Below are 26,292 nucleotides of genomic sequence, written 5' to 3' on the forward strand. Positions count from 1 at the left end.
AAAGGGTGAATAATGGAGATAGTACGATGCGCCTACGTAGGCAGGTTCACAACATGCTAATGCTTTGCTTGTTACACACGCAGGGGCACGTGACTGGGTTGCTGTTGGGTGAAGTTATACATCATTAATGAGGAAAATATTAATCACATTCTTTCAAATGTGAACGTAGCAGAGAGCAGAGCTGCTGTCCGCCTTACCATTAAGAGAGACTTGTGGGTATTTACGCACAAGGAGCAGCGCAACATTGATTATTTCAGAAGCTAAATGTTTTGTTCTGTTTTCTCTGTCAAGTTTATGACTACAGTTTTTTGTTTTGCTGCTTAAATGTCCCACTTTATTTGCTGCTCTTGCAGGCGCACCAGGCTTTATTAGGGAAAAGAGAGATGACACTGATTGGTTGAGTTCATGTTACACTCAAAACACACCTATGATTAATCAAGGGACTAAATACAACCCCTTTGCCCTTTGTGCCTTACTGTGCCCACATTATGTGCCATTAGTGAGTTGGACACACCATAAATGCAAGTGCACTTTAGACCATGCAACAGACTGATCAAAAAGGCCCACAGAGTTAGTATGTGAAAGGAAAATGCGTATCTTTGGTGACCTAAATAATATGTAGCTTTGATTACATTAATCAACACATTAAGAGTAACAGACTTCCCAAAACAACTGAGGGAACACATATTTGCCATCACAATTTAAAGCAGTCCTTTAGACATCCCTGGAGAGGTAAAACAGAATGCACTTACACATAGTCATAAGTGCACTTGTTGAATTCAGTCCATTAGTACAAAAATAAAAAGATGTATGCACATCAGTAGCGTCCCATTAAGTAAATCAGAGCTTTCTTTGACCCCGATGATTGGTAGGTAATTGTGCAGTCTTGTTCTTGCTCACTATGATGATGATGGTCTGTGGTCACCTTATATATTCCACCCGTGTCCTCGCCGCTCTCTTCAAAGCCAGCGTTAATCCGTGAATTTGCGGTTGGGATTGGCGCCGAACAAGTTCACCCTGATTTCAGGCATCATCTGTCAGGTGTGAAATCAGGACACAAATAAATACACACAAGAAACTAAAAGCAAAAGAAGTAGAACAGAAGAGAAACAAGACAAACACAGATATTTCTCTTTGTTTGGTGCATAATGAACATAAAGAGAGGTTAACTAAAAATATACTGTTTATCCTAACAGTGTCTAATTTACTAAAAGGGAACCCCACAAAAATATTTTCTGATTCAAACACGTTATCTCTCTATGGAAGCAAACAATACAAAAACACTGTCACATTGCCATGTGACCGGTTGCACACATGACAGCTGACAAACGTGTGTCCTGTTTACTTGTTTTTTTTTCCCCATATTCCATTTCTATTCTTCTCTGTGTATAAAAGTTTGTAGTGAACATTTGTGAACGAACAGAGAATGACTCAGACCCCGCAGGTTTGACACTTTTGACCTGAACTTCACTACAATCTTGTTGAGTGCTAAAACTCAAAAACAACTGAAAGTTTCTTGCTTGCTTTGTGTAGACAGAAAGAGGTCTATTAAGTATATTAACATTCATTCATTCATTCAAAAGACTATTTTCTGCATCTGCAGAGAGTAATGACTCTAACTACTGACAGTGAATCTTCCTGCCTTACCTGCATCAACAATCCAAAAAAAAAAAAGAATCAGTGTTTCCCCATTCTTCAAAAGATTGCTCCAATTATTCAACACCCAATTAAAGTACAGCTAATTTGTGTATAGCATGGCAGTCTTGCCTACGGGCTCACTGGAAACTAAATGGGCTGTGCTGCCCTCCACAGGCAAACAGCAGAAACTACATTTACAGTGTTATAAAGTTGTATGCATAAAGATTTGGATTTTTAAGATTTTTAAATACAGCATATTATAAAAGTTACTCTACCTGTTGTGCAATAAGATCAAGCCTGTTCTCCAAAGTGTTGGAAACCTTGATCTTCCCATTATCATTATACACTTCAACTCCTCCGCAGCTGTTCAAACAAAGAGTTATTGCAAGTATGAGGGAACCAAATTCAGCTTATATATGCCCTGTCTTCTCATTTTTCAATCAGAGCCAGCACAAAAAAGTAATCTGACAGTATATTTAAAATCAAAGATTAAGAATTGATGTTAAAATACATTAAAATCATCTTACATCTCTGACGGGAGAAAACGCTCCTGGTCGATTTTGACGATGATGTTGCTCTTCACTGCCTCTTTGTAGATAGGGATGACCTTATTAACGGCTGCCTGTCAAGCAATAAAACAAAGTCTTGTAACAGACAACATAACCAACTATAATGATTTCAACAAAAAATGCAGAGGCACTTGTAATTACTTACTCTTTTCTAAATAACTTAGAATAGTCACAACGTGCAACACTACAGTCACCTCACCTGAACCATTTCTACATCCTGCTGTCGGCAGCGAATGGTAACTTTGGGTTCAAGTAGTTGAAAGAATCCCTGAAAAGTGAAAAGCACACACTTAGAAAACAGAGAGAACCAACACACCAATCACATTTACCCGTACCCTCCCACAAGAGCACTTGGGGGATTTTACCTGAAGCACCATGCCCTCCAATAGAATGGAGTAATTCGCAGGGTCCTTGGCAATCTCTGCAAGTCTTTGACGAGCCTCATGCAACAAATCCTGAGACAAGAACACAGGTAGAAAACAGAGATTTCACTGGTTCATTCAGATGACTTAAAATTATTATTATCCCTTTACTTTCATTGTATTGCAGTGGAGGAATGTAATTCAGTGATGGTGAATAGGGCAAAACATAAGCACTCATGCACCTAATCGTAGTCGTAAATATTATATGCATTTATCAACATACTAAGTGGAAGCATGAGAAAGTTATGTTTCAACTGTGTAACATGAGCTGAATATGTTTTTAAAAAATGAGTGTTTATCTCTTACGGCGATCATGTCGTCACGGGCCTTGAGCACCTTAAGCCTTGCTTGGTTCATCAGATTGGACATCTGGCTGTGAGAGAGGAAGGAAAAGTCAATGAATATATTATCTGCAGGCATGAACATGTAATGCACCACGCCTATAAAACAGCTGTTCACCCAGCTCTCATGATACACTGATTTTAAGACGCCTTTTTATGAGGTTTTCACGATACAGATATGGTGACATTCATGCCCAGGAAGGTGATGCAGTTACAAATATTTATTTACACTGAGCTGAGGGTACAAGGAGACAGCAAAGAAAAACTCAGCACAACAAGCAAAGCAATAAAGTGACTAAGAACTAATTAAATCTGTTGACGCTTGCCTCTCAGTCCATCAGAAGACAAGTCAAGACTGTCTATCTCATTAAAAGGCCCAGTGTGTAGGATTTAGAGAGGATATATTGGCAGAAATGGACTATAATTTAATTAGTATGTTTACTTTAGAGTATGATCACCTGAAAATAAGGAGATTTGTGTTTTTGTCACCTAAAAATGAACCATGTATATCTATAAAGAGAGTGAGTTGCACTGCCATGTTTCTACAGTAGTCCAGAATGGACAAACCACTGGGTCCAGATAGAGCCATTTGCGTTGCGTTGCATCAGTGTTGCACTGATTTGTAACGTGAAACTGCTTTATTTACTGTTTTCATCGGTTTCAGTTGCTGGGTCTGTGTGCTTTGGAGTGGAAGAGACCTCTGCTGATAATTCGGCTTCCTCTTAAACCCTCCTCAACATCTGGATCTTAAGTTATAGCAGATAAAAAGGTGACAACAGATTAGCATGTCTTCCACGAGCTGCTCACAGTGACATGCCAAACAGTGTTGGAGATTAGGGCTGCCACGATTAGTCGACTAATCGATGACTAATCGACTATTAAAATAATCGGTGACTATTTCAGTAGTCGACTAATAGGTTTGAGTCATTTTTCACAGAAAAGTACTATAAAAGTACCCTAAAATACTCTTACTGCAGCTTTTTACGTTCAGATATTGGCAGCTTTACACACTCTCCCGTGACAGTGAACTAAAACCCTTTGGCGTGAGTACAAAACAAGACATTAGATGATGTAATTTTGGGGTTTGGGCGAGACAGACTGACATTTTTCAACATTTAACGCATTTTTTGATGAAATGATTAGTTGACTAATCGAAGAAATAATCGACAGATTAGTCGACAATGAAAACAATTGTTAGTGGCAGCCCTATTGGAGATACACTGATCTGTAACGTGAAACTGCTTTATTCAGGATTTTAACCGATTAAACCCACCAGGTCAATTTGTTTTGAAGAGGAGGAGTCCTCTGCGGTTAATTCAGCTCCTGATGAAAACCTCCTCAACGTTGGGATCAGAAAAAGGTGAGCACACAAATGCATGTGGTGGACAAGCCATTCATCTCAGAGACGCCAAATAGTATCAGAGAAACACTGATTTCTAACGTAAAAATTGCGTTATTCAGTGTTTTTTATTGGTTTATATCACCTGGTCCTTTTTTTTTGAAGAGGAGGAGACCTCTGTGGATAATTTGGCTTCCAAAAAAAACCTCCTGAACGATAAACACTAAAGGAATTCTAGCCAGGAGAAGTTTTAGCTGGTTGCAGCTTGCAATTCACTGCTAGACGCCACTAACTTCCCTAAATCTTACACATTTCACGTTAGCATAAAGAGCCTGTACATAAAATGTGGGAAGCAAAGCAATGAAGGTGCCTCTAGTAGATAGTGACTCAAAGGGAATGCACTGTATATGCATTGCTCACAGTTGTGTGTGTAAAAAAGTACCACCAATGCCCCTCGACCAACAGTAGTTTTTCATTAACTGTCTATAAATGACCAACTACTCACATTTTCTTGTGTTGCTCAATCTGCTTTTCCTTCTTCTCATAGTACTCCATGATCTTCACCCTCTGAGTCTGCACCAGACGACCCTTCTCGATGTTGAACTCCTCCTCAGCCTGTAAACAGATGGGTATGACAGGGCTTGTAAGTGACTGGTCCGTGCAGCAGCAATCACAAGACAGACTGACAGACACACTTCATTCACCTTGGAATCGATTTCCTCGACTTTCTCGCTGGCCTCTTGCTCAATGAAGGCCATCATGTGCTTGATCTGTCACAAGAGACAAACACACAACATTTCGTTTTAATTCAGGAGTCTCATAAAGCTCATGACAACTTTTTTTAATGTGAGCACAAATCAATTCTTAAATCACAACAGATATTTTCTTACTTAAACAGAGACTTAAGCTTTAAGAGTAACCTGACTAACTCCTATGACAGGGAGCGTGAACGTTAACCGACGGTTTGTTTCAACGGCTTTCACAATTCTGTTAAAACAAGCTCAAATGTACCGTTACTGAGTTTAGTTACCTCTAAAATAAGTTAACATGATAATAATGGAGCAACTACACGCAACGGAAACGCTAGTTCAGCTTTTAGCCAGTTAGCTAACGTTGTTATGTTTAGCTAAAAGTTATAACGTTAACCTAATGTTTGTCTCAGGGATAACGTAATGTTAACGTAATGTGGTCTAACACCGTCAACTGTACCTGTTTCTGTACGTCCGCATCGGTGAGCGCCATGTTTCTTCTTATATGTATTTAGTTTACTGAAAGTCCGTCAAAAAGAAGTCTTCCTGACCATTTGTACGGTCCTGTTGTTATTACAGAAAGTGTAGGGAGAAAACACTTTCACTCTTCTTGTTGCATTTACATCAAGCTAGCGACACAAGACCGAACACAACATCCGGTTATAGATTTCAAAATAAGACGCGTATGCAGTAGGTTAAGTCCTTGAAATGGGGAACAGCTAAGGGACTGTTCGTTAGTTATCAGAGAAGGGGGTGTGGCTCCCCAAAGCTGCACATATTTTTCCTTGAACCTCCCAGAGTGACTGGCAGAAAATGCATGATCCCACCACCACGATAAATTGGTTAAAACTCACCCTTTGATGTTTGTAGTTGTTAATGAGAGTAAGATGAAGACATGGAGTAAAAAAAAGCATCAGTTTTTCAGTCTTGTGCATGCTGGATAGTGAAGTGATTTTGATAAAATACAACTATTTTAATTGTGGGTTGCTTTTTTCTTCGCACATAGTGTGTCCAAGGATTGTTGGAAATGTGAAAATCCAACAATAATTTCTGTTTTGTTAAAATACTGACAGCTCAAGATTTTTAACACATGTGAAGCAATGGCTGAAACAGAAGCAAGCCTGCTACTGACTGTGCACATACATGTGTGTTAAGCACAATGCATGGACATACATGTGTGGACATGTACAAATCGAGACAAACACACACAGACCTCATACTTAAATAACATAGTTATTGTAAATTGTTTTTTGTCTCTGTTTTTATTGTGGTCTTCTCTCTTTGACTTAGTCTTTGTCTGTATTATACTGTATGTTGTGTTGTATTATTGTATTGAATACTCCATGCTCAGTAATCTTACTGTAGTGACTAGCCCCATACTTTAGCCACTACTGATTGCTAATTGGCTGAATTGTTTGGACATGTACTCAGAGAATTACTCCCAATCTTTATCAGTGCTGTAAATCATCATGTTCATTTTTTATTGTCCATAAGGTCTGTATAACTTCCAATAACTTTCAACACAAACTTCCAAAAAATACAACCATGTAAATTTTACTCCAAGCACAGTCGAAAATGGTTTGCATCCTAACATCAGCAACACCTGTGCTTCCTGGGAGGAGCTTAAATACCATGGCCTGCCCCAGCCAGCCACACAAGCCACCTAGTGGCATGGTGGGATATTACATTTCACACAAATCAAACATAGTGTATACCGTTTTAATTCTAAAAGTCTAACCAGGGACAGGGGTTGCAAATTAGCCATGGCTAGAAACCTCTATGCATTGCATCCACTTTGTGTTTTACACATGAAGCAATGTTTAATGCATTTGACCTTGTCAAATAAACAAGTCAAACATAAATACATTTTTTACATTCATTCAGTCATTAATTTTCTGTAACCGCTTATCCTGTTGGGGGGGCTGGAGCCTATCCCAGCTGACATTGGTCGAGAGGCAGGGTACACCCTGGACAGGTTGCCAGACTATCTCAGGGCTGACACATAGAGACAGACAACCGTTCATGCTCACATTCACACCTGTGGACAATTTAGAGTCACCAATCAACCTGCATGTCTTTGGACTGTGGGAGGAAGCCGGAGTACCTGGAAAAAACCCACGCTGACACGGGGAGAACATGCAAACTCTACACAGAAGGGCTCCCCCACCCTGGGTTTGAATCAGGAACCACCTTGCTGTGAGGCAACAATGCTAACCACTGCACCACCATATAGTTCATACTTGCCAACATTGGGTTGTGAAAAATAGGGAGATTTTTTTCATCGGTGTATCGGCCCAAGGAACAAGTTTCCTTCGCCAGGTGTGCGTATAACTGTCGTCATTTCTTGCCTTGTATTTTAAACCTGATGAAGGAAACTTGTTCTGAAAAAGTTGTTTCTTTGATATTCAATAAATGATTCTGTTTACCATTGAGCACAATGAAAAAATGAGCAGTTTTAATTGTTGAAATGAGTACCAGAAGGCTAAATAATAAGGCGGTTACACTGCAATGCATTTAGTATGCAGTATTTATTGCACATCAAATTAAAAAGTGTGTGCCACTGACTGTGCAAATCAACATTGCAAGCCTTGCAAAACGCATGGTGGTTACTACTCCGGCTGGCTCTAACCCAGGGGAAGGTCTCGGTCCACACTGTGTTGAATCTGGAATAGTGCTGCACGATTTGATAAAAATGTGCGATTATGGTGGACAATATCGCAATTTGCGATTGCGATTATAATATAATTACAATATACAATATAATAAATAAATGGTATCATGAGTCTTTCTGCTTGATTCAATGTTTCCCCTACATTATATTATTATTATTTTTCATTTGTTATGGAGTCCATGATTTCCCTGTGGCACAAATGTTTGCTTAACTGTGCTTGGATGTTGTTTTATGAGGCTCTGGCGGCTTTCAGCTGTCTCTTTGTCTTTAACGTTACACGGTCGGTCGAAATAGATTGGTCTTGTTGCCGCGGGACGTGGCGAGTTACTGGCTCTAATAAATTATGTAATTTTGGCGATTTTAAAGAAACGCTCGCTAAACTCAGATTGTTTGGAGGGCATGTTTGCTTTTAAAAATGGTGATAAAATAAATACAAAATGCAACCAGATAAATGTGTGTACCCCTCCTCTAAGCAAAATCAAAAACATAAATCCATCCCCAGTGCTTAAAAAAATTATTTGACATGCTGCCGCCATTTTGCACCACCCCCCTTATAAGTAACGAACAGTCCCTAACACAGGAGCGCCTGTCACCTTTCTGGGAGGGTGATTATAATTATCATGTAACGTTTCGCTCGCAATTTTCACTTAGAAGAAGTAACGTTACATTACGTTATTTATTTAAAAGCTCTAACACCGTCCTGTAACTAAAATAAGAGTGTTATTTTGAAAGTCTTGGCAGGAAGCTTAGCGGTGTACATTCCCGTTAGCCTGACTAGCCTCCAAAGCACACACTGTGCTAGTGCTACTGCTGCCTGCCTGCCAGTGGTGGTCTGCCCTCCTCAGCTACTGCTGCAGGGGACTGTGTCGCATATTTCCCTTCAGCCTGTCGTCTGTCAGCACCTGGTTGCCTTTGGACAAGGACGGTAAGGCACTGACCTCAGTTTGGCTCAATTCAAGTTCAAATGAAGTTTTGCGTCTCTGAAATAACGTTAGCACGTTTAAACGTGTTAACGTTATGCTAGCTGTAGCTTTGCATGTGTGCTGAGGTGTTCAGGGGAAAACGACTAATAACGGAGTTTCACACTGTGGCAGGCAATTATGCAATTTGTTAGGTAGTTAATGACCTAATGAGACATATGTGTGGGTGCTAATTTAATATGAGCGTGTAACGTTATGCTACAGTCATTTGGAGCTATGCTGTCACTTTGGAAACATGAACAGTAGTAGCATCGTCTACACATGTATATTAATTACTATACTCGTTATATTATCTTTCATTTAAACGCTGGAGCTGTGGAATTTCTCGGTTTGGGAACTCAATTAGACAAAAAGGGGTTTTATTTTGACAGCTCAAGCCGGAAGTTTTGTTTTATTTGTCAAACTTGACATTAATCTCACTTTTGGTCCGCATGGTGTCACCTCATGTGTGGAGGACGATGTGAGCTGATGAGACCTTTGTCAGTCAGTGAGTATATTTAATGTATGGAAAAGAAACCCACAGGAAACTGAACAGCACAGCAACATTTAAATTTCTATCAACATTTGTGTAGTAAAAGCTCTCACTGAAGGACTTCCCACGAGCGTCTGTCCACCACGTGTGCTGATAAGTTATATTGTATCATGATCTAGGTACATGATGTACCCATGTAACAGACTGACATGTCCTGGGTCTGTTGCCTTTGTGTTTTCAGTCAGCAGCCATGCAGCCCCAGTGGCATCAAAAATTGCATTTAGTGATCACTTTGCCCCATTACCCTTTTGCCAGATGGGCAAGTGGCCATGGTCACAGCCTGTGATGACACTGAGTGAAACACTTATTATGTGTCATCCACCTAACAGCTGTTTTACAGTTCAACAACAGATGTCATCAGCAGGTCTGTCCAGAGTCTGATGTGGGTTCCCTCATGTTTTGTTAATGGCTGTTTTGTCCACAACTGATTACAGTGCAGCGATCATGATGGTCATTTTATGAAATAAATTTCCCTTCTCTGGCTCTGCTTTTCCTCAGGTGAGACGTCCAGCTTTGACTGTAAGAACGTATGTGCCTGAGAGTCTGACACACGTCTGTTCAATGGCTACCTCAGGCCCCACCTCTTCTGCCTCCATCACTGCCACTGTGCCTGAGGGTTTCCATTATGAAACCAAGTATGTCGTGCTCAACTATCTGGGAATGCTGCCTGTGAGCAGATCGCAGGCACTAACCACAGCTCAAGGTGAGAGGAAGGACTTAAGATTAGTGCCTCACTTTTTATTTTTGTTCTTGTTGTGGTTTAATGTCATCTGAGTTAATGTATCGCTTCAGTCTGAAATTGAAGTGCAAGTCAACATGTCACAAAGTACAACTCCTGTCAAGGACACCCTGCTCTCTACAGTCTCTCCATGTTGTGAGTTGTATTCTAGGGCAAACCCCACACTTGTGCTTTCACACAACACACAAATAGAGTTGTGTGCACATGCACACATGGCAGTAAAAGAAAATATTCAGGGTGTGCAGGCAGGTTGCCACCTGTTTACCAGCTTAATTTAGCCTTCTCTGACATTGGCATAGAAACACATCCAGTGACTACCCACCGAAACATGGCAGTATTGAAGCACCAACTGCTTGTAAACAAATGGATGTCATGCGAGGTTTCCTGTGAGCTCAGCTATGATTCCTTCAATATGGTGTCCAGAGTTGCTGAGGGCTGCTTTGTCTTTGCAGAGGCTTTTATAACTATGTTGTGCCGTGACCTCAGGCCTGCAGCATCTCTGCTTTTCATCTTGTTCCTTATGCGCCTAGCGTACAGGGAAAAAAACAGCAGTGTTTTTTAACAGTTTTTTGGCCTATTTGTCACAAAGTTATAGATATGTCTCATTTGTAATTCTTATATAAATCTGTGTGCTGTTAGAAAAACTAGTCACCAGCATGCCAAGGCTCTCACTTTGTGGAAAGAAGCCATGGCCACAGCATGTTCGGTGTCAGACTGTTTAAATTATTGAATACACATGGAGAGAAACATCCCTATTGTAAGGTAAGACAGTTTTACCATTTTAGGCCATGCGTGTCATTCCCCTAAAAAAAAAAAAAAGCTTAGGCATTTTGAGCAAGAAAAACAGAAGTGAGAAATGGTCAAAAGAACGAGGGGAAGTTCCCTCTATTTCCTGTCGCTTTTTTATTGTTGTGTGCATGCTTGGAATGGGCGGAGAAGGGCAGATGAGTGGCTGATCCCTGCTTTCCGCTTGACCCGGTCCAATTTCTGACAGCCTGTCATGTGTAATCACCGTAGGATAACTCACACGCCAATGAACCAAAGCAAAATAGTTGGCTGGTTAGCTGTCTGGCTGAATGCTGAAACAGCAGCAAGCCCAGGAAAAACCAACAGTGGTCCTCAGGGCGTTCATGTATGAGCTGCAGGGACACGCACTAAATAGAAACGGGTTGACTGAGTGTCCACTTCCTTCCTGTTTAAAAAAAACAGCAGTATTTGATTTGCGTTGAGAAAACATCAATTGAAAAAATTATATCAGCAAAGAATGATACCTTGGTGTTACTTTTCTATCGGCTGCTGTCCCCAGTTTAACTGTGCTAAAAGAGTCCACATTCCATCATAGCGGAAATAATCAGTGTCCTGGGGGTGAGTGTGTGAACAGTATGGAGTGTCACCCTTCCTAATCAAGTGACTGCTTGATCTTCACAAACTGAATGGCTACTTTCAGAAAGTGTGTGCTGAGATCTGAAACCTTTTGGTCATACACCAGCAGCCTTTGTGTCACTTCTGCGTACATCATTTTGCCCCCAGCCGTGCAGACTGAACCTATGAATAATTCACATTAGCATGAGCTGTGCATTTGTGCCATGTAACACGCAATGCTCAACTTTTTTCTTGTTTGAGTTCAGCAACGTCATGCTGAAGAGTAAATGAATGACTGGAAAGTACAGGGTGTTGGTACTGGCTAAGCCTGCAAACATTTTCCTCACCTACAGGGATGTTTGTGATTACATGCTAAACTGGTTTGTTTGTCAAAACTGTGTGTCTTTAACGTCATGCTAAGTGTGCAAGCATCATAGGCTCTTTATTATGCTGCAGTCAACACGATACTAAAATCCAATCCCATGTTAACTCTTATTTTATATATTATTAAATCCACTACAAGGACCAGTAATTTTGTGTTTATTTTGGCGATCCCTGTGGGCAAAAGTGGTTTTGTTTCCACGAGCACCACTGCTTTGTGACATATGATCTTGAGCTTTAACATTGGTTTTGGAAGCGACAAAGAAAGATGCAGCTAACCAAGACTGACTTGTGCTTTTGCCCATGCTCTACTACTGTCACCTTTAGTTTGTTTTTTGTTGTTATTGTTGTTCCAGTCATTTTTTTTTCTTTTCCTCTCTGCTGATTCTGCCTCAGTATCAGCTATAACCAAAAAATACCATGTCAAAAATAAAATTTTCTTAAGAAAAAACTCCTCCTTCCTAACTGGTTAAAGCACTAATCATTGCAAAACTTTGCCTGGGAAATATGTAAACATCTGCTTTACCGGTCTGCACGCTGTAAATCATTTCGTCTGATTTGGGGAATTGGACCTGGGGATAGGCATTAAGAATTACTACGAAGAAACAGCCAATCTTTGAGCTGATGATAGAACCATAGAAGCATCAGTATAAAAGTGAGACTGTTTCATAGCTAATTACAAACTTCATGTAGCTGCTTTAAATATTATATACATAATAAGGTGCACACTTTTCTTCATATCTAAATGCAAACAAGGAAAAATGACTGAGACAGCTGATTTTGTTTAATATTTGTAAAGTACTGTTGTATTTTGTGTGTGCGTGTGCGTGTGAGGGAGAGAGAAAGCGAGACTGTTGGTTCCTACGACATGTGCTTATCTTTTTCAGGAGATGACCAGAATGTGAGACAGAGGAGCACAATAATAAAAGAGCACGAGGAAGAGCTGAGACAACTGGAGGAAGAAATTGCTGCCTGTGAGTGGAGATGCGCGCGCACACACACACACACACACACACACACACACACGCAGCCAGTCCCAGTGGTCATACCCAGAAAAATGCTTTGGTTACAGAATCGGGGTAATATTTCTATCGCAAGTCTTTGATTTACATTTAACCATTGTGGAGTCAATTCTTCATAATGGTTCAGATATAACAACAATGTTTTTTGTGTAGATATTTTAGTGCTGATATATGAGCTACACACAACCTTAATGATGTAAAACTGTATTTGTAAACCCTCCATCTTTTCATTGTGCTGTTCTTTGTTCATGCAGACAGTTGGTCTGCCTCTGCAAAAGTCAATATTTGTCAGTGTGAAACATGAAATGTATGCAGTGACAAAGAACTTTGGTTCCTTTACATAACCACTGTTCTCTAAGTAGCATGAGTGAGTGTTGCTCAAGACCACCCTCCCTGCTCATGTGCAGCAGGGAAGATGTGAGCTTTTGGAATGGCTGATGTTTTGGTGTGAGCCCAGTCTATTAGGAGAGGACCCCCCCCCCCCCCCCCCCCAATTTCCCCTCGTGGATTAATATTTGTGTAAGTATTTGTGATTCTGATTCTTATCCTTGTTTTTACAGGAGGTGTGCAAGACACTCATTCATGCCTCATGAACTGTAGTTCTCATCAGTATTTATGTGAATCTGCATTTAAGTCATGAAGCGAGTCTGGCCAGAATTCCTGAACATGAACTGAAATGCCTGACTGAGATGTTATTCTCTGCTGTGCTCTGTGTGTCTGCAGCCTTTGCCACGACAGGCTTCGAGCGGTACAGGTCGCTTGTGTTCAATCCACCCACCCCAGAGAACTCTATTGAAGACTGCCTCGCCACAGTGGGAGACCGAGTGGCCAGAGAGCTTGACACACACCTGGCAGCAGCCGTACACACACTCCTCGCAGGGTCAGTTTGCAACTCTGACTTTCATAATAGATTTTGAGATGATTGCTGCTTTTCTTGACCGCTCACAAATGCTTAATTCAGGACTGATATTGTGCTCTTTTCCACAATACACTATTTTTACACTACATTCATACAGTGTGAGATAAATATGTGTGTCCACAGGGTGAGAGCTACAGTCTAAAAGGAATGACAAAGTCAATGTTGATACACTGCTGCTCAGTTCGTTTCCTTCTGAGTGAACTCTTGACCTTAACATTGAGAAAAGGCTTTATTGTATGAAACTGAAAGATTTGCATTTACCTCTGAATGTATTCAGTTGAACACAGTTTTTGCCAGAATTTATTGAATTAACACACATTCTGTCACACATACATGCACAGTCACCTCTACTTATCTAAACCAGACAACTTTGAGTCATTGGGAAAAGTATTGTCCCATTAGTGTTCACAATTGCAGCCAGACTATGTTGGTTATTTGTGCCGTGCTCAGCCAGTCTGATAGAAATGCAGCCAAACTATTATAGATGTAATGACTCTAAAGTGAGTTGAGGTCAGGTCCACCTGAGTAAGACACTTAATCTGCAGCTGCTCCGGTCGACCTGCTCTGTGGCCAACAGATAAGGCTGTGGTTGTACTGAGCAACATCCAACTGTGAATGTGTGTAACTGAGAGAGACGTTGCAGCAAAAGGCCAGTCATGCTCACTGACCTACCGCAGAGAGTATGACGCAACTTTTCGGGCATGCTTTTTGGATATACAATCATGTGCAAAAAAAAGGAAGAAAACTAAGGCATGCAAATTTGCTATATTTGAAGTACACAGCATTTAACTTGACACAAATAAAAATCCAGTCTTTGCAACTAAAGTTAATGTGGGACACAAGATATGAGGCAGCTTCTTAGAATAATTCTTGGATTCTAAGCACATTTTTTATTTCTTTAACAGCGATATGTTTAATACAGGTGATTATGTGTGTGTGTTTTAGGCCTCTGGACTATCAGAGATTCAGAGACACAACACGGGATCTCTCAGCACACACACAGGGAGGCTGGAGCAAGGTGAGTCAGCATCAGAGTTTTATGCCAAGAAAATGACAGGCTGCTCAGTCTGGGCATGCAAAACATGCAACATTTATATGCCGTTTTATATATATGTTACCTATGCCCTCCTGTGTTTAAACTTTGTGTGCCCACTGCTTTTCTTTCTTTTTTCCCATCCTCTTAACTTCTACGTCTAATCCTGTCTACCTCTCTCCTCAAGGTGCTTGTACCGTTGGTGTTGCTCCAGGCTTTACAGAGCGAGGGCCAGTCACTGACAACTCTGTTACATCTGGGCGTGCGCTTCCTAGAGGAGGATGAAGCCGGCTACATCATCCAGCAGGGGGGATGGGTGAGTTTTTGAGCACGCGATGGAGGAAAACCATCATTTTTGTACTCGGTCACCTAGAATTCAAAAGTAGTTTTTCTAGTGTTCATGTTTAGTTAATGTACAGAACTCAGAATAGCCAGATGAGGGCATCAGTGAGCTACCTGCACAGATGTTTCATACCTCAGAGTCCCTGCTGCTGTCTTTTTTGTGAGGTACAACAGTCACATTATCAAACACGTGATTAAAATGTGCATCACATTGTAATAATTATCTAAATCCTCATCAGATAATTGACATAAATATACAGTGTTCAAGTGTAATCTTTGCAGTTTAAGAGCGATATTTAATATAAAACCAGCAGCCCCTGTCTCAGTTAAATGCTTTATATAATCGACTTTGAGGTCATTTAAACATCCATCTGTTGATTACATTCAATCATAGGTCAGACCACAACCTTTGATAGTATTCATGTTGCGTAATGTGTTGCTTTTTCTGATATGGAAACATTAAATATTTGCATATTTAATGAAGGTAATGATGGTTTATTTAACTGTTCTCATGTGAACTGCTGCCGGAGCTGAACAGTGATCTTAGCAGTTGCAGTTCAGGCATGCAAGTTGTGACCATTGCGTCCAGGTGAGAACACCCTTATATAAAGGGTTATAGTGAGGTTATAATAATATGTTATAATAAACAGCACTCATATAAAATGGGAACTGAGGAAACGCTATCATAAGTGGGGAAACACCAGTGGCAGGATAAATAGAAATAAAATAAAAACTCAGTTTTTCAATTTCACAATTTTAGATCCATCAATAACAAGTAAATAAATAAGTTAAAATAAATAAATAAGTAACAAAATAGAAGAAATATGCCAGCTAAAAAAATCCCCCAAAAACAGATGATTTAAAAATTAAAAATAAATAAATAAATACACAATAATCATAAATACAAAATTAAAATTAAAATAAAAAATAAATAAATAAACCGAAAGACAGTTTAATTAAAGCCAGGCTATAAATGTAGGTCTTGAGTTTGGTTTTAAAAACATCAACACTCTGTGCGGCCCTCAGGTCTTCAGGCAGGCCGTTCCACAGATGAGGACCATAGTTATGAAACAATGCCAAAAGACCTGAGTGTCCTAGAGGGTTTATACGATAAAAGCAAATCTGATAAATAGGTAAATTAAGAGCTTTGTAAACCAATAAAATGATCTTAAAATCAATTCTGAAGCACACAGGAAGCCAACGCAGAGACTTTAAGCTGGAATACATCTTATCATGTCAGCCATCGTCACACTTTCCATGTTTTCATATTATCATAGACATGCAACTTCTGCAACCACGTACCGTGTTTTAGGTGTGCTTATTTTTCAGTGATAATAACAGCGAGGGTTTCCAGCTTTGTAATAAGTAGAACACTGCGTCACAGATGGCTCCCTATGAATGAGGTCACGCTGATGAAGGGTCACGTGACGTGACATGTTAACCAGCGCTCCGGTCGCCATTACCTCATTGTCATGACGTTCTGCACAGTTTCGTGCGATGTAACGTGTACATAATGTGCCGGCTCCAAACAAAGCTACATTCTTGTTCTGAGTTATGTCACAGGGGATGAAGGGATGATGGCTAGGGCAGGATCAGCAGCGGAGGGATGGAGAGAAAGGAGGGGAGAGAGGGAGAAATTGCATGAAGAGACTGGCGATGGGAGAGGAGGGAATACGGAGGAGGGAGGGGTGAGAGATGAGGGAGGAAGAGGGTGGGCATGGAGAGCCAGTGAGAGCAAAGTGAAATCTCCATTGGTTTGACAGCTGCCTGCATGCACACTTCTCTTCCTGCATCCGCTCCATCGCTAGGATCGAGTTTTGCTTGTTCGCGTGAGCTGGGGTTTTCAAGACTTCACGTTGAGGTAGGGTGTTTTGATTGTGATGTTGAAGCCACGACAGAGTGAGCTCATTGGTTCTGATGTGTACGTGCGTGGGAATGTTTTCTCTGGATTGTGCAGCAGTGACAAACTCTTGGCAACTGAGTCGGTCTCTCCTGTCTGGCAGTATTTCCAGTTCTTGTCGTTGTTGGGTGGTTGCATGTAAACACACTGTGCCGGGTTAGTTTTTAATTATAATAATCTCATTGCATTAAATGTTAACTTGTAGAGCAAAAAAAAAACCCCACATATTCTAAATGCTACGAAATAAGGAACAGCATGTACTTTTATATTAGGGAAATCGATGAGCAGAAACATGGTGTCTTTTATATTTATCTATGTTTTTTATTAATCCGTTCCTTCATTTTTAGAAACGACACAAAAAAATGTTAATGCACAGATTACTGCTGGTCTCTTTCTAGTGAACTTGTGAGGTTTGGGTGCCTCTCATAATGCCTTTTGTTAGTTACATCAGAAGACAATAAGGATTATTATGACCCCAATGTGGTGTACACTTCATTTGGCAGGAACAAAACCAGCAGCCGTCAGACAGTGCACAGCCAGGGGCGTGTAGGAGGAGGACATGATTTGGGGGCTGGAGTTGAGTGCTTGTACACCAATCAGCATCTCTGAGTGGTCTGTATTAGTTTGTTCACAGCTTGTCCCCTGTTGGTTTCGTGCTGTTGTCAGTCTTAGACCTTCCTTCAGAGGCTATCAGTGAAAACTGCTGGGTGAGAACTGACTGTGCACAACAGCCATTTCGTATTACTGTCCTCGTGAGAGTGATGTAACGTGACTCCTGAGGTTTTAAAAGCGGCGCACTGACAATTATTGCACCTGACCTCTTAGCAGAGAGACAGGGATAATAAAGTAATTTTACTGTACTTTATTTGATGGCAAATTGATACTCAAAGCAGCATATCATAGAAGCAATAAAGCAACCTGCACAGGCCCTCAGGGTTTTATTAGCAACAACTGCTGCTGCTTAGAAGCGGTGATGTTGCAGTGATATTTTAAGGACAAGGTGCAGCAAGGGTTCCACCCTGGGCCGTGTCAGGGCACATCACGCTACACCCTGCACAGTGTAACAGTGCTCCCCCTTGTTATGTAAGCAGCCTCTCGCCAGCTCCAGGATGAAATACTGTATGTGCATCACCGTGCCATCGCATGAGACTGGACTAGAGTAGAGTGCCTGTGCAGGCTGAGGAAGCCCCTAAAATAACTCATAATCCTCTAAAATCATCATCACCAGGGGCTCGACTGGCCCACTTGTAGCTTGCTATAAAACTTGTGCAGCAGCAGCAATGCTGGCTGACTGCCAAGGTTTAAACAGGGCACCCATCCATCCTCTCTGTCCTTCTGTCTGTCTGTCAGTCTCTCTGTTGCTGCAACAGTGTTAATGATGACTGGCCAAAAACCAATATTTACTGATGCAAATTGTCTAGCTGCACATAACAGCAGACTGTTGCGTCACTTCATAAACGAGCATGCCCAAGGCTTTCTCAATGATGCCATGTTCCATGAACGCATTTGGTCCTTAAGTTGTCTGGGCTTCTGTCTAAAAACTAGGGTGAAATAGTGCATCTAAGCAGGATGATAGAATAAAATTACACGGCAAGAATCTGCTAGGGGTGGGCTACTGTCAGCTCAACAACCAGCCATTACTGATATGTTCATTTTTCACATTTTTTTCTTATTAAACAGAAAAATAGAACTGCACACCTTTTGAATACAGGTTTTTCCCATTCACCTAACTAAGACAAGCTCAATTGCCTTGTTAACTCATTGTAAAACTCACCAAAACAGTCTTGGTTAGTCTTGCCGCTGTTCCAACAATCACCAACTCTGGTTTGGTCAAAATAAACCTTTAAGTCACCGAGTGAGAGGTGAAAATATGCTCATCTACAGGCTGTTTTTCCACTGTCTCTCTCTGCTGTTACTGACCTCCTTGTGTTTCTGGGTTAGCTCGCTAAACAAGAGTTTTTCACTGAGTAATCTTGCATAGCCAGTAGTGCTGTGTATTAGTGAGAATGTGGCGTGATACGTATCACAATACAGGGGTTACATTCCAATATATTGCGTTCTATTGCATTACTCTAAGAAGGGTGATATGTTGCAATTTTTTAATCATCCATCCATCCATTTTCATAACCGCTTATCATCTCGAGGGTTGCAGGGGGGCTGGGGCCTATCCCAGCTGACAATGGCGAGAAGTAGGGTACACCCACACTCACCAATTAACCTGCATGTCTTTGGACTGTGGGAGGAAGCCGGAGTACCCAGAGAAAACCCATCCCCTCTTGGGACTGAACCAGGAACCCTCTTACTGTGAGGCGACTGTGGTATCTACCACATGGCCCAATTTTTTTAATCAAATTTTAGGAAAATTAATGTATAAAGAACACATAATCGTAGGCATTAAAAGTTAGTTTTTGCCTATATCAGTAAAAAACAAACAGAAATAATGCTTTCAGTATTCTTTAGGTAAACAAATTAAGAAAATAAATACTGTAAAAAATAAAAAATCGATGCAATAATTTTGAGAATGGATACAGACACATGACATTGCGATGCTCAAATGTATCGCGATTCTCTTACACTCCTAATAGGCAGACCTATTTAACACTTTGTTTTAGAGCTGTGCCAGCTGCCCACTGACTTATTTGTTCTTTGGAGGCAGACCATTAAATTAGCAAATGTAAAAAATCGCCCACAAAAAGTACAAGCAAAGTGCTCAACCAGTTGCTGATAGTCGATATATTTGTCCAGTGGTCTAACAGTAGAATGTATTCGCTATTCCATTATTGAGTCAAAAGCTGTTGTCGGAGGAAGAGACTTGTCAGTATTCCTCTCAGCTGATGTACAGTACAAGTGTAAGTGTTCAGTAGACGTCCTAGTTATCATGAGAAGGAAAATGATCCGCATTGATGGTGATGAAAATTCTTGAGTGGGTGAGATATTTCATTTTGCATATATCTCAGCATGAAAAAGCACCAGACAGAGCCTATATAACCATTCTATGTTCTATGTGACGACAGACAAACTGAGAAACAAAGGCACAATTAGTTTCTGATGAGCAGTCTCGCATTCTCTCTCAGTCAGCTGCTGTGTGACCTCTCGCAGTGCTCGTCCATTAGGAACAGTGATGACATAATCCTCGTAAATGTCAAGAGCACATACAGTATGAGCCGGTGAATATATTACATAGATGGAAATAATGCGGAAATAGAAAGTCAGTAGTTTGCATTATCATCCAAGAATCTGTTTCCTGTTTTGTATTTTTGTGGGTTTGACAGTGCGCTGACGTGGAAAGTGCCTGTTGTAACATCTCAGATCTAATGTTTGGATTTGCATCTGGATGCAGCATGTCGACAGTATGTGGCAGCCATATGGCGATGTAGCAAGTACCTGTAACTATGAAAAAATGTGGCAGCTGTTTTTCTTTTATTCCTCCAAAATCTCAGTGTGTTTACAGATAATCTCAGATTCAGCATTAAGCATCAGAACAGGGTAGTGTCATGTTACAGCTCAGTGAGACGGAAAAAGGTAAAGCAAGGACTGGTAGAGTGTAGAGTACACCCTTGGCTCTATGGCAGGAATGTGAACTTGTTCTATAAAGTTTGTTTGCCTTGAAGCGAGGGTGGAGACGTGAGGAACACGCCTCTTGACAGAACAACACCTAAAACGTTAGTGTGTTTCCCAGAGTCGGCAGTGCTGCAGGACCTCAACATGGCACATGAAAGAAAGAACAGATAGATCAAATTCAGACCGGATTGTCTCCTCAGGTGTGTGTTTTTTATTATTTGTCCTTCGTTGAATTATTGAGATGGGTTTAAAAGTTGTTGCCAGAATTTTTGTTTATTCGTTGTGTTCATGAATTCTTTGTTTTGTTAAGTTTTATTATTATTCATCACTATGAATCTACCTTTTAACCTCATAGCAAATTTGTCCTGCGTAATTCACATACTTGAAGCTGTTTTGTACGACGACTACCGCCAAACTGCGGAAAAACTTGGTGCTTGAGCGACCCAGTTACTATCTTTTATAGGCAGCATACTTTTTACTGCGGCACTCAACTTAACCTCCTTTGATGGTTTATTGTCAGCTCAAATTTTACATCATTGAGGACTTTGTTTTAGCCGAAACTTGAAACTGTAAAAGCAAGATAAGAGCCGATAGTTCCTGAACCCCAACAGCAACCTTCAGCTGTGGGTTTTATACCACATTGCATCCCTGTCCTGCTCTGTCCAGCTGACCTGAGGGCTGAAACGCTCTTGCTCTGCCACATGCAAATCAGCTTATGCAGAAAGCAAATGTCGGATAACGATGGAACCACCGCTGTTAGATTTAATCTCCTGCCTCCCTGGATGCAGCTGCCGTGCACAACCCTGAGTGTCCTTGTAAGGAAAATTACCTCCACAGCTTGACCCTGTAATTAAATAATTGTATTTACATGGGTCAATAATAGTTTACATACTGTATGCCTCCTCAGAAATGTAAGGGTGTGCGTATCAGATGCAAATTGGTGGTCAGGGACACTCATAATAACATGTTATCATGTTTTCAAATGAGACAGTGTGGCCTTGGGAGTTGGTCCCTGCTGTCAGAACCTCTCTGCTTCCCGCAGTCACACAAACAAGCAGCTCTGCGCCTGCTGTCTGTTTGTATCTCGTCCGCTCAGGTCACACCTCTGTGACATGCATAGAGATGCAGCAGAGGAGCGTGCCCAGGACCGGTCCAAAATTCAACTTTAATCCAGTCAAGCTTGGGTCGTTACGTAACTGCAGATCAATTGTTTATCAGGCACCAACCCTACTCAAAGGATTTTTTTGTTCGTGTTAACCTGTTAAATGCACCTGCTCAGGCAGATGTGACTGGTGTTTGTCTGTTGGTCCACCACTGTGGTCCAGACTGAAATATCTATGCTGGTATTGAGCTTCACATTTGTGATTTTGAGGGAAAAAGCAGATGGATTGCTGTGAGATTTAGTACCACACTCACATTTTTGTCCTCCACAGGATGACCTGTACTTTTAGTGATAACTTTTTGTCTAATGCCAACATCACATCAATGATTTAATGTGTCCAGAGCTTTGTTTTTTGACCAATAATCTGCAAAACTGAAATACATTCCCGTCACTTTGTGGTTCATGCTAATTAGCAAATGCTAAAAAGCTCTGTACGTTAGCATGCTGAAATTTGAATTTAGCTAAAAGCACTGCAGGGCCTGAGTACAGCCTGACAAAGCTGCCAGCGTGGCTCTTGGTGTTTTGGTATAGCATTGAGTAGGAGAGCAGCTACTAGATAGAATAAGATATAGTTATATCTCATTATTCTGGCATTACGATGGGCCGCCCTTCCATGATTTAAAAGCCAAGATGTTAATGTGCACAAGTCCAAAGTTAAGGTCTGTTTAAACCTGGACTCACAGGGCTGCTGTGTGGGCGGCGGCAGTTTTTGCTACTGAGCAAAGTGAGAGGATAACATTCAAAATCAAGTGTAGCAAACTGCGATCCACAACAACATCTTATTAACCTCTTTATTCAACCAACGTTTTCAACGAATGCCCTCAAGACTCAGTGAGCATGTCAGTATGTATCCTGTTCTTTTGTGCTCATTGTGAACTCCCACTGGCCTGTTTCTGAGCCACATACTGTAAATTCCATTTCACATCACTGCACACTCGGCAAAGGGAAAGATATGGCTGGTTTGGTCACTCCCTTATGTGACAGGTTTTTTTTTATGTGAAAAGCCGACCTGTAAATCAAGCTTTGGCAGAAGTTTGACCTTTTTTAATGTTCCGAGGTCAGACGTGTTTAGTTTAGCAGACTCTACTGATTGATTTATTAAAACATATTTCGCTTCAGCAAGCTGACCTCTGTGTCAGTCATGCATAGCCACAAGATCATATCATGTTACATAATAGGAGAGCTTTGCAGATGGCTCCTGATCTATTGTTCAGTACTAGCTGCACACCACTAGGTGGCGCACAAGTTGAACTTAAGGTGTTTCTACTGAGTGTGGACTCAGACTTAAAGCTATTTTGATTTTCACTCAGTGTTTTGCAGCATTGTATAATCTCATAAGCTTCTATCATGTTGCACCCAAAGAGCAAACTCATACAAAATACTAAATTTAACTTTTCCATCTATTCCTCAAACTTCAGTATCGCCTCAACCATCTTTACTCACCTGGTTTACAATATACAGAATTTTGATACCATCTGTGTCTCTGTCTGTCCACCACAGGGCGAAGTATTCAGCCTTGAGTCAGACGAGGAGCGAGGTGTGACCATCGCCGAAGACAGCAACGACATTTACATCCTCTCAGGGGACCAGCATCCTGACCAGCTCAGCCCCCCCTCCTCACTGCTCTGCACCGGGGACAACAGCAGCGAGCAGAGCTCTTGGCAGACAGAAAGCCTACCTGTGTCGCTGGCCGGCCACGAGTCTTGGGCGCAGGTCGGTGCGATGGACCCCGAAGACGTCAAGAGCTTGGACAGCAACGAGGGCGTGGCTCTGGCCGAGGAGCGCAGCGAAAACAACTCCTCAAACTCGGACATTGTCCACGTCGAACGCGAAGATGCTGAGCTGCTGGAGGAGGGAGGCGAAGTGGGAGCGATAGATGAAAGCATGATGAGCGTTTTAGGCACAGAGAGTGAGCTGGCAGAGCTTAGGGAAGAATTTAGGGACCAGACTCCACCTGTTGCAGTGTCAGCCGAGGCAGACTCCACAACCCCGGCCTCCCTGCTTTCATTAGAGGAGCCGGTTGTATTAGAGACGCCTGAGAGCTTGTCGGCGGAGCCTTCCCTCATTTCCTTAGAACCAGAGCTGCCTCCCCAGGTCCCTGAGGCTGCTGCTCCCCCTCCCGCTGAGCCAGAACCCGCAGCACCTTTATCTGTTCCTGCAGTAGAACCAGAGCCTGAGCCAGAACCAGCTGCCGCCACCGACCCAGTGCCTGCTGAGGTGGCTCCCCCATCTCTAACCAAGGAAACCCCGGCTGCACCAGCAGAGCCAGAAGTCACCTCAGAACCAGTTCCTGAACCAGAGCAGGAGCCCGTCACAGTGCCTCCCCAGCCAGAGGAGCCAGAACCAGAGACTGTGGCAGAGCCAGAGGCCCCACTGGCTGAACCTCTTGTCCCAGTGGCTGCAGCGGCCCCTGTAGAAACCCCAGCCGAGGAGCCACCAGTGCAGCCGGAGCCGGAGTCAGATTCAGAGCTTCCAGTGCTGCTTTACGGAGGTGCTGCACTGGTGGTCCTTGTTGCTGTAATGGCTTATGGTGTCATAAGTTACAGGAGGAAGTAAAAAATCTTTCTCAGGGGAGGAGAATGCAAATTATGAGATGTTAGGATAGAAATAAATGTATTAGTACACACACGGTGGGACTCTTCTTACAACCTTTGTTGGATTATGAAATGAGGTTGCATTTTTTTCAAAAATCTGCTCTGCTTTTGAAGGTGTGAAATCTGTTAAAATGCCCCCCAGCAAACCAAAATCTCACCTCATCCACGACCTTACTGCTGGGAGTCCTGGCTGCTTCACCACACCAGGTACAAACACAGAAAGGGGAAAACGATGCACTCCACTGTTCTCCTTATTTTCAATGTTTTCCTTTTAACACTTTTGCGTTAACTTGCATTTTTGTGGTAAACCTCTTCAGACTCCAGCCCTTCATCTCATAGATTGGAAGGTGTCTGGACTTGTATCCCTCCTCTGCTAGTTTCGGTTTCTGTTTTGTCTGTGGCTCATTGTTAGGATTGTTTTTTACCATTTGAGTCAGTGTTACCTAAATGGAAAATTCACTGACAACACTCCCTTCTTCGCTAAGGTAAACCTCAGAAACCACATTGACTGTTGCTGCAACACAGAGGTTTTCTAGCCGTCTTGTTTTCTATGCAGCAAAGTGGCATTTATTTATACTTCCCACATCTAACTGTGATGAGTTATTCTGATGCTCTCTCTGATGAATGAACCAAATGTATGATGTGCTGATGATTAAGAAAAGAAACCACGAATTTGATTTTCTGTGTCAGTTTGAAACTGCTTGATACAAATCAGGCATACTAGGTTAGATTTGTTACTTCACATGCAGCATATTTTAGTTTTTGTGCATTGAAACATTAAAGATTTTGCCCAAGAATGGATGAAAGTATTTAAATGTGTGCTAAGTTACAGTGCTGCTCCTGCATTTGTAGCATGCATATCAATTTGAATATACTGTTAAGGTCCAAAAAAAGTTAAAACAGCAAGTAACAAGGTATTTAATCTTGCTGCAATGGAGTTTCTGATTGTATTCATACAGTATAAGGTGTCATATTGTATTTTTAAAGATACCTGAGTCCTTGTGTAAACGGCACTACACAGTATTACTCCAGATAGGAGGAGCAGCAGCAATGTGACTGCAGAGCATAAATCCAGTCGTCCCTTAAGTGGATTTAATGATTGACTTTACTGGATGAGCTACTTCTTCAATCAAAGCCACACTTTCTCCCTTATTCATTCCTTCCTCTGCCATGTCTGTAGTCCTCAGTATTTTGCTCTGTATTCGTCACTTCTGCTCGTAACGTACCTGACTCATGCCACAACTTTCTAGTTTCTGCCGTCATGACAGTTAAGAATTCAACTCCACACCCTCCCTGAAAAGACAATGTGAAAGGCAAAAATGTGTTCTTCAACGACAATCAAAACAGCTCAGTGTCTGTATGGCTTCACTAATGCATAGAGAATGCTGTTAAAAGATTTCGAAGTAAAGTAAAACAAAAAAAATTCATGTAGAGTCATCCAATTTATTTGTGTGAACATCACCCAGCTTAGGAAATCTCCCCAGTTACTAGTGAGCCAATATTTCACAATGCAGGAGTTTTAAAACAGAAACTGTGGATTGCGGTGGTGGAATGTCCCCTGGCCTCCCCCGCAACTAGTGTAGACAACATTAGCTACCCTGCCCCTTGAGAACTTATATCAGAGTTATTTGTCATCAGTAACACAGAATTAAAAGGTGACAAACTATTTTGTCCTCAATGCTGCCTCGCCACTTAATATTTTCTCTTTGAAAATTTGGGGGTACTGTGGTAAATGTAATCTATGAAAATTCATGAATGGCTGTAAAAACATGGTGTTGAACAGATCTTTCCTACAGAAAGGTATTTCAATATATGTCAGTCAGTGTTACACACAGTAATACTCATGGACTCAGACTACACCTGCTTTCAAAGGGAAACTGTTAGAGTACAGAGAAGGATGGATGTCCAAAGGTCCCAAACATGACACTTTGTACCTTGAGTTTCCTACAATACACTGTTTGAGATGAGAATAAAAAAAATATTTGAGAACTTTTTCCTGTGTTGGTTTGTTAAAATGTGTGTTAATGTTTAAGGAG

The 26,292-nt window shown here is 41.4% G+C and overlaps 2 protein-coding genes across 3 annotated transcripts; one reads left to right on the forward strand and one right to left on the reverse strand.

The window, feature by feature from the left end:
* Positions 1-571: 571 nt before the first annotated feature.
* atp6v1e1a (ATPase H+ transporting V1 subunit E1a) lies at positions 572-5,706 on the reverse strand. Its single transcript, XM_049573448.1, has 9 exons — positions 5,519-5,706; positions 5,014-5,079; positions 4,815-4,924; positions 2,936-3,002; positions 2,573-2,662; positions 2,407-2,475; positions 2,166-2,260; positions 1,914-2,001; positions 572-1,034 (listed from the first exon to the last, which is right to left on the reverse strand). The coding sequence occupies exons 1-9, from the start codon at positions 5,549-5,551 to the stop codon at positions 972-974; spliced, it is 681 nt and encodes a 226-aa protein (XP_049429405.1). The 5' UTR covers positions 5,552-5,706; the 3' UTR covers positions 572-971.
* A 2,797-nt stretch (positions 5,707-8,503) lies between these two features.
* bcl2l13 (BCL2 like 13) lies at positions 8,504-26,249 on the forward strand. 2 transcript variants are annotated; one of them, XM_049573390.1, is made up of 7 exons: positions 8,504-8,654; positions 9,740-9,944; positions 12,611-12,697; positions 13,469-13,625; positions 14,610-14,682; positions 14,885-15,013; positions 23,163-26,249. In XM_049573390.1, the coding sequence occupies exons 2-7, from the start codon at positions 9,803-9,805 to the stop codon at positions 24,216-24,218; spliced, it is 1,644 nt and encodes a 547-aa protein (XP_049429347.1). In that variant the 5' UTR covers positions 8,504-8,654; positions 9,740-9,802; the 3' UTR covers positions 24,219-26,249. The 2 variants fall into 2 exon arrangements, with proteins under 2 accessions (XP_049429347.1, XP_049429348.1); XM_049573391.1 differs by lacking the exon at positions 8,504-8,654 and adding an exon at positions 9,141-9,196.
* Positions 26,250-26,292: the final 43 nt, after the last annotated feature.

Source organism: Epinephelus fuscoguttatus, linkage group LG4, assembly GCF_011397635.1.
Source record: "Epinephelus fuscoguttatus linkage group LG4, E.fuscoguttatus.final_Chr_v1".
NCBI classification, from domain to species: Eukaryota; Metazoa; Chordata; class Actinopteri; order Perciformes; family Serranidae; genus Epinephelus; species Epinephelus fuscoguttatus.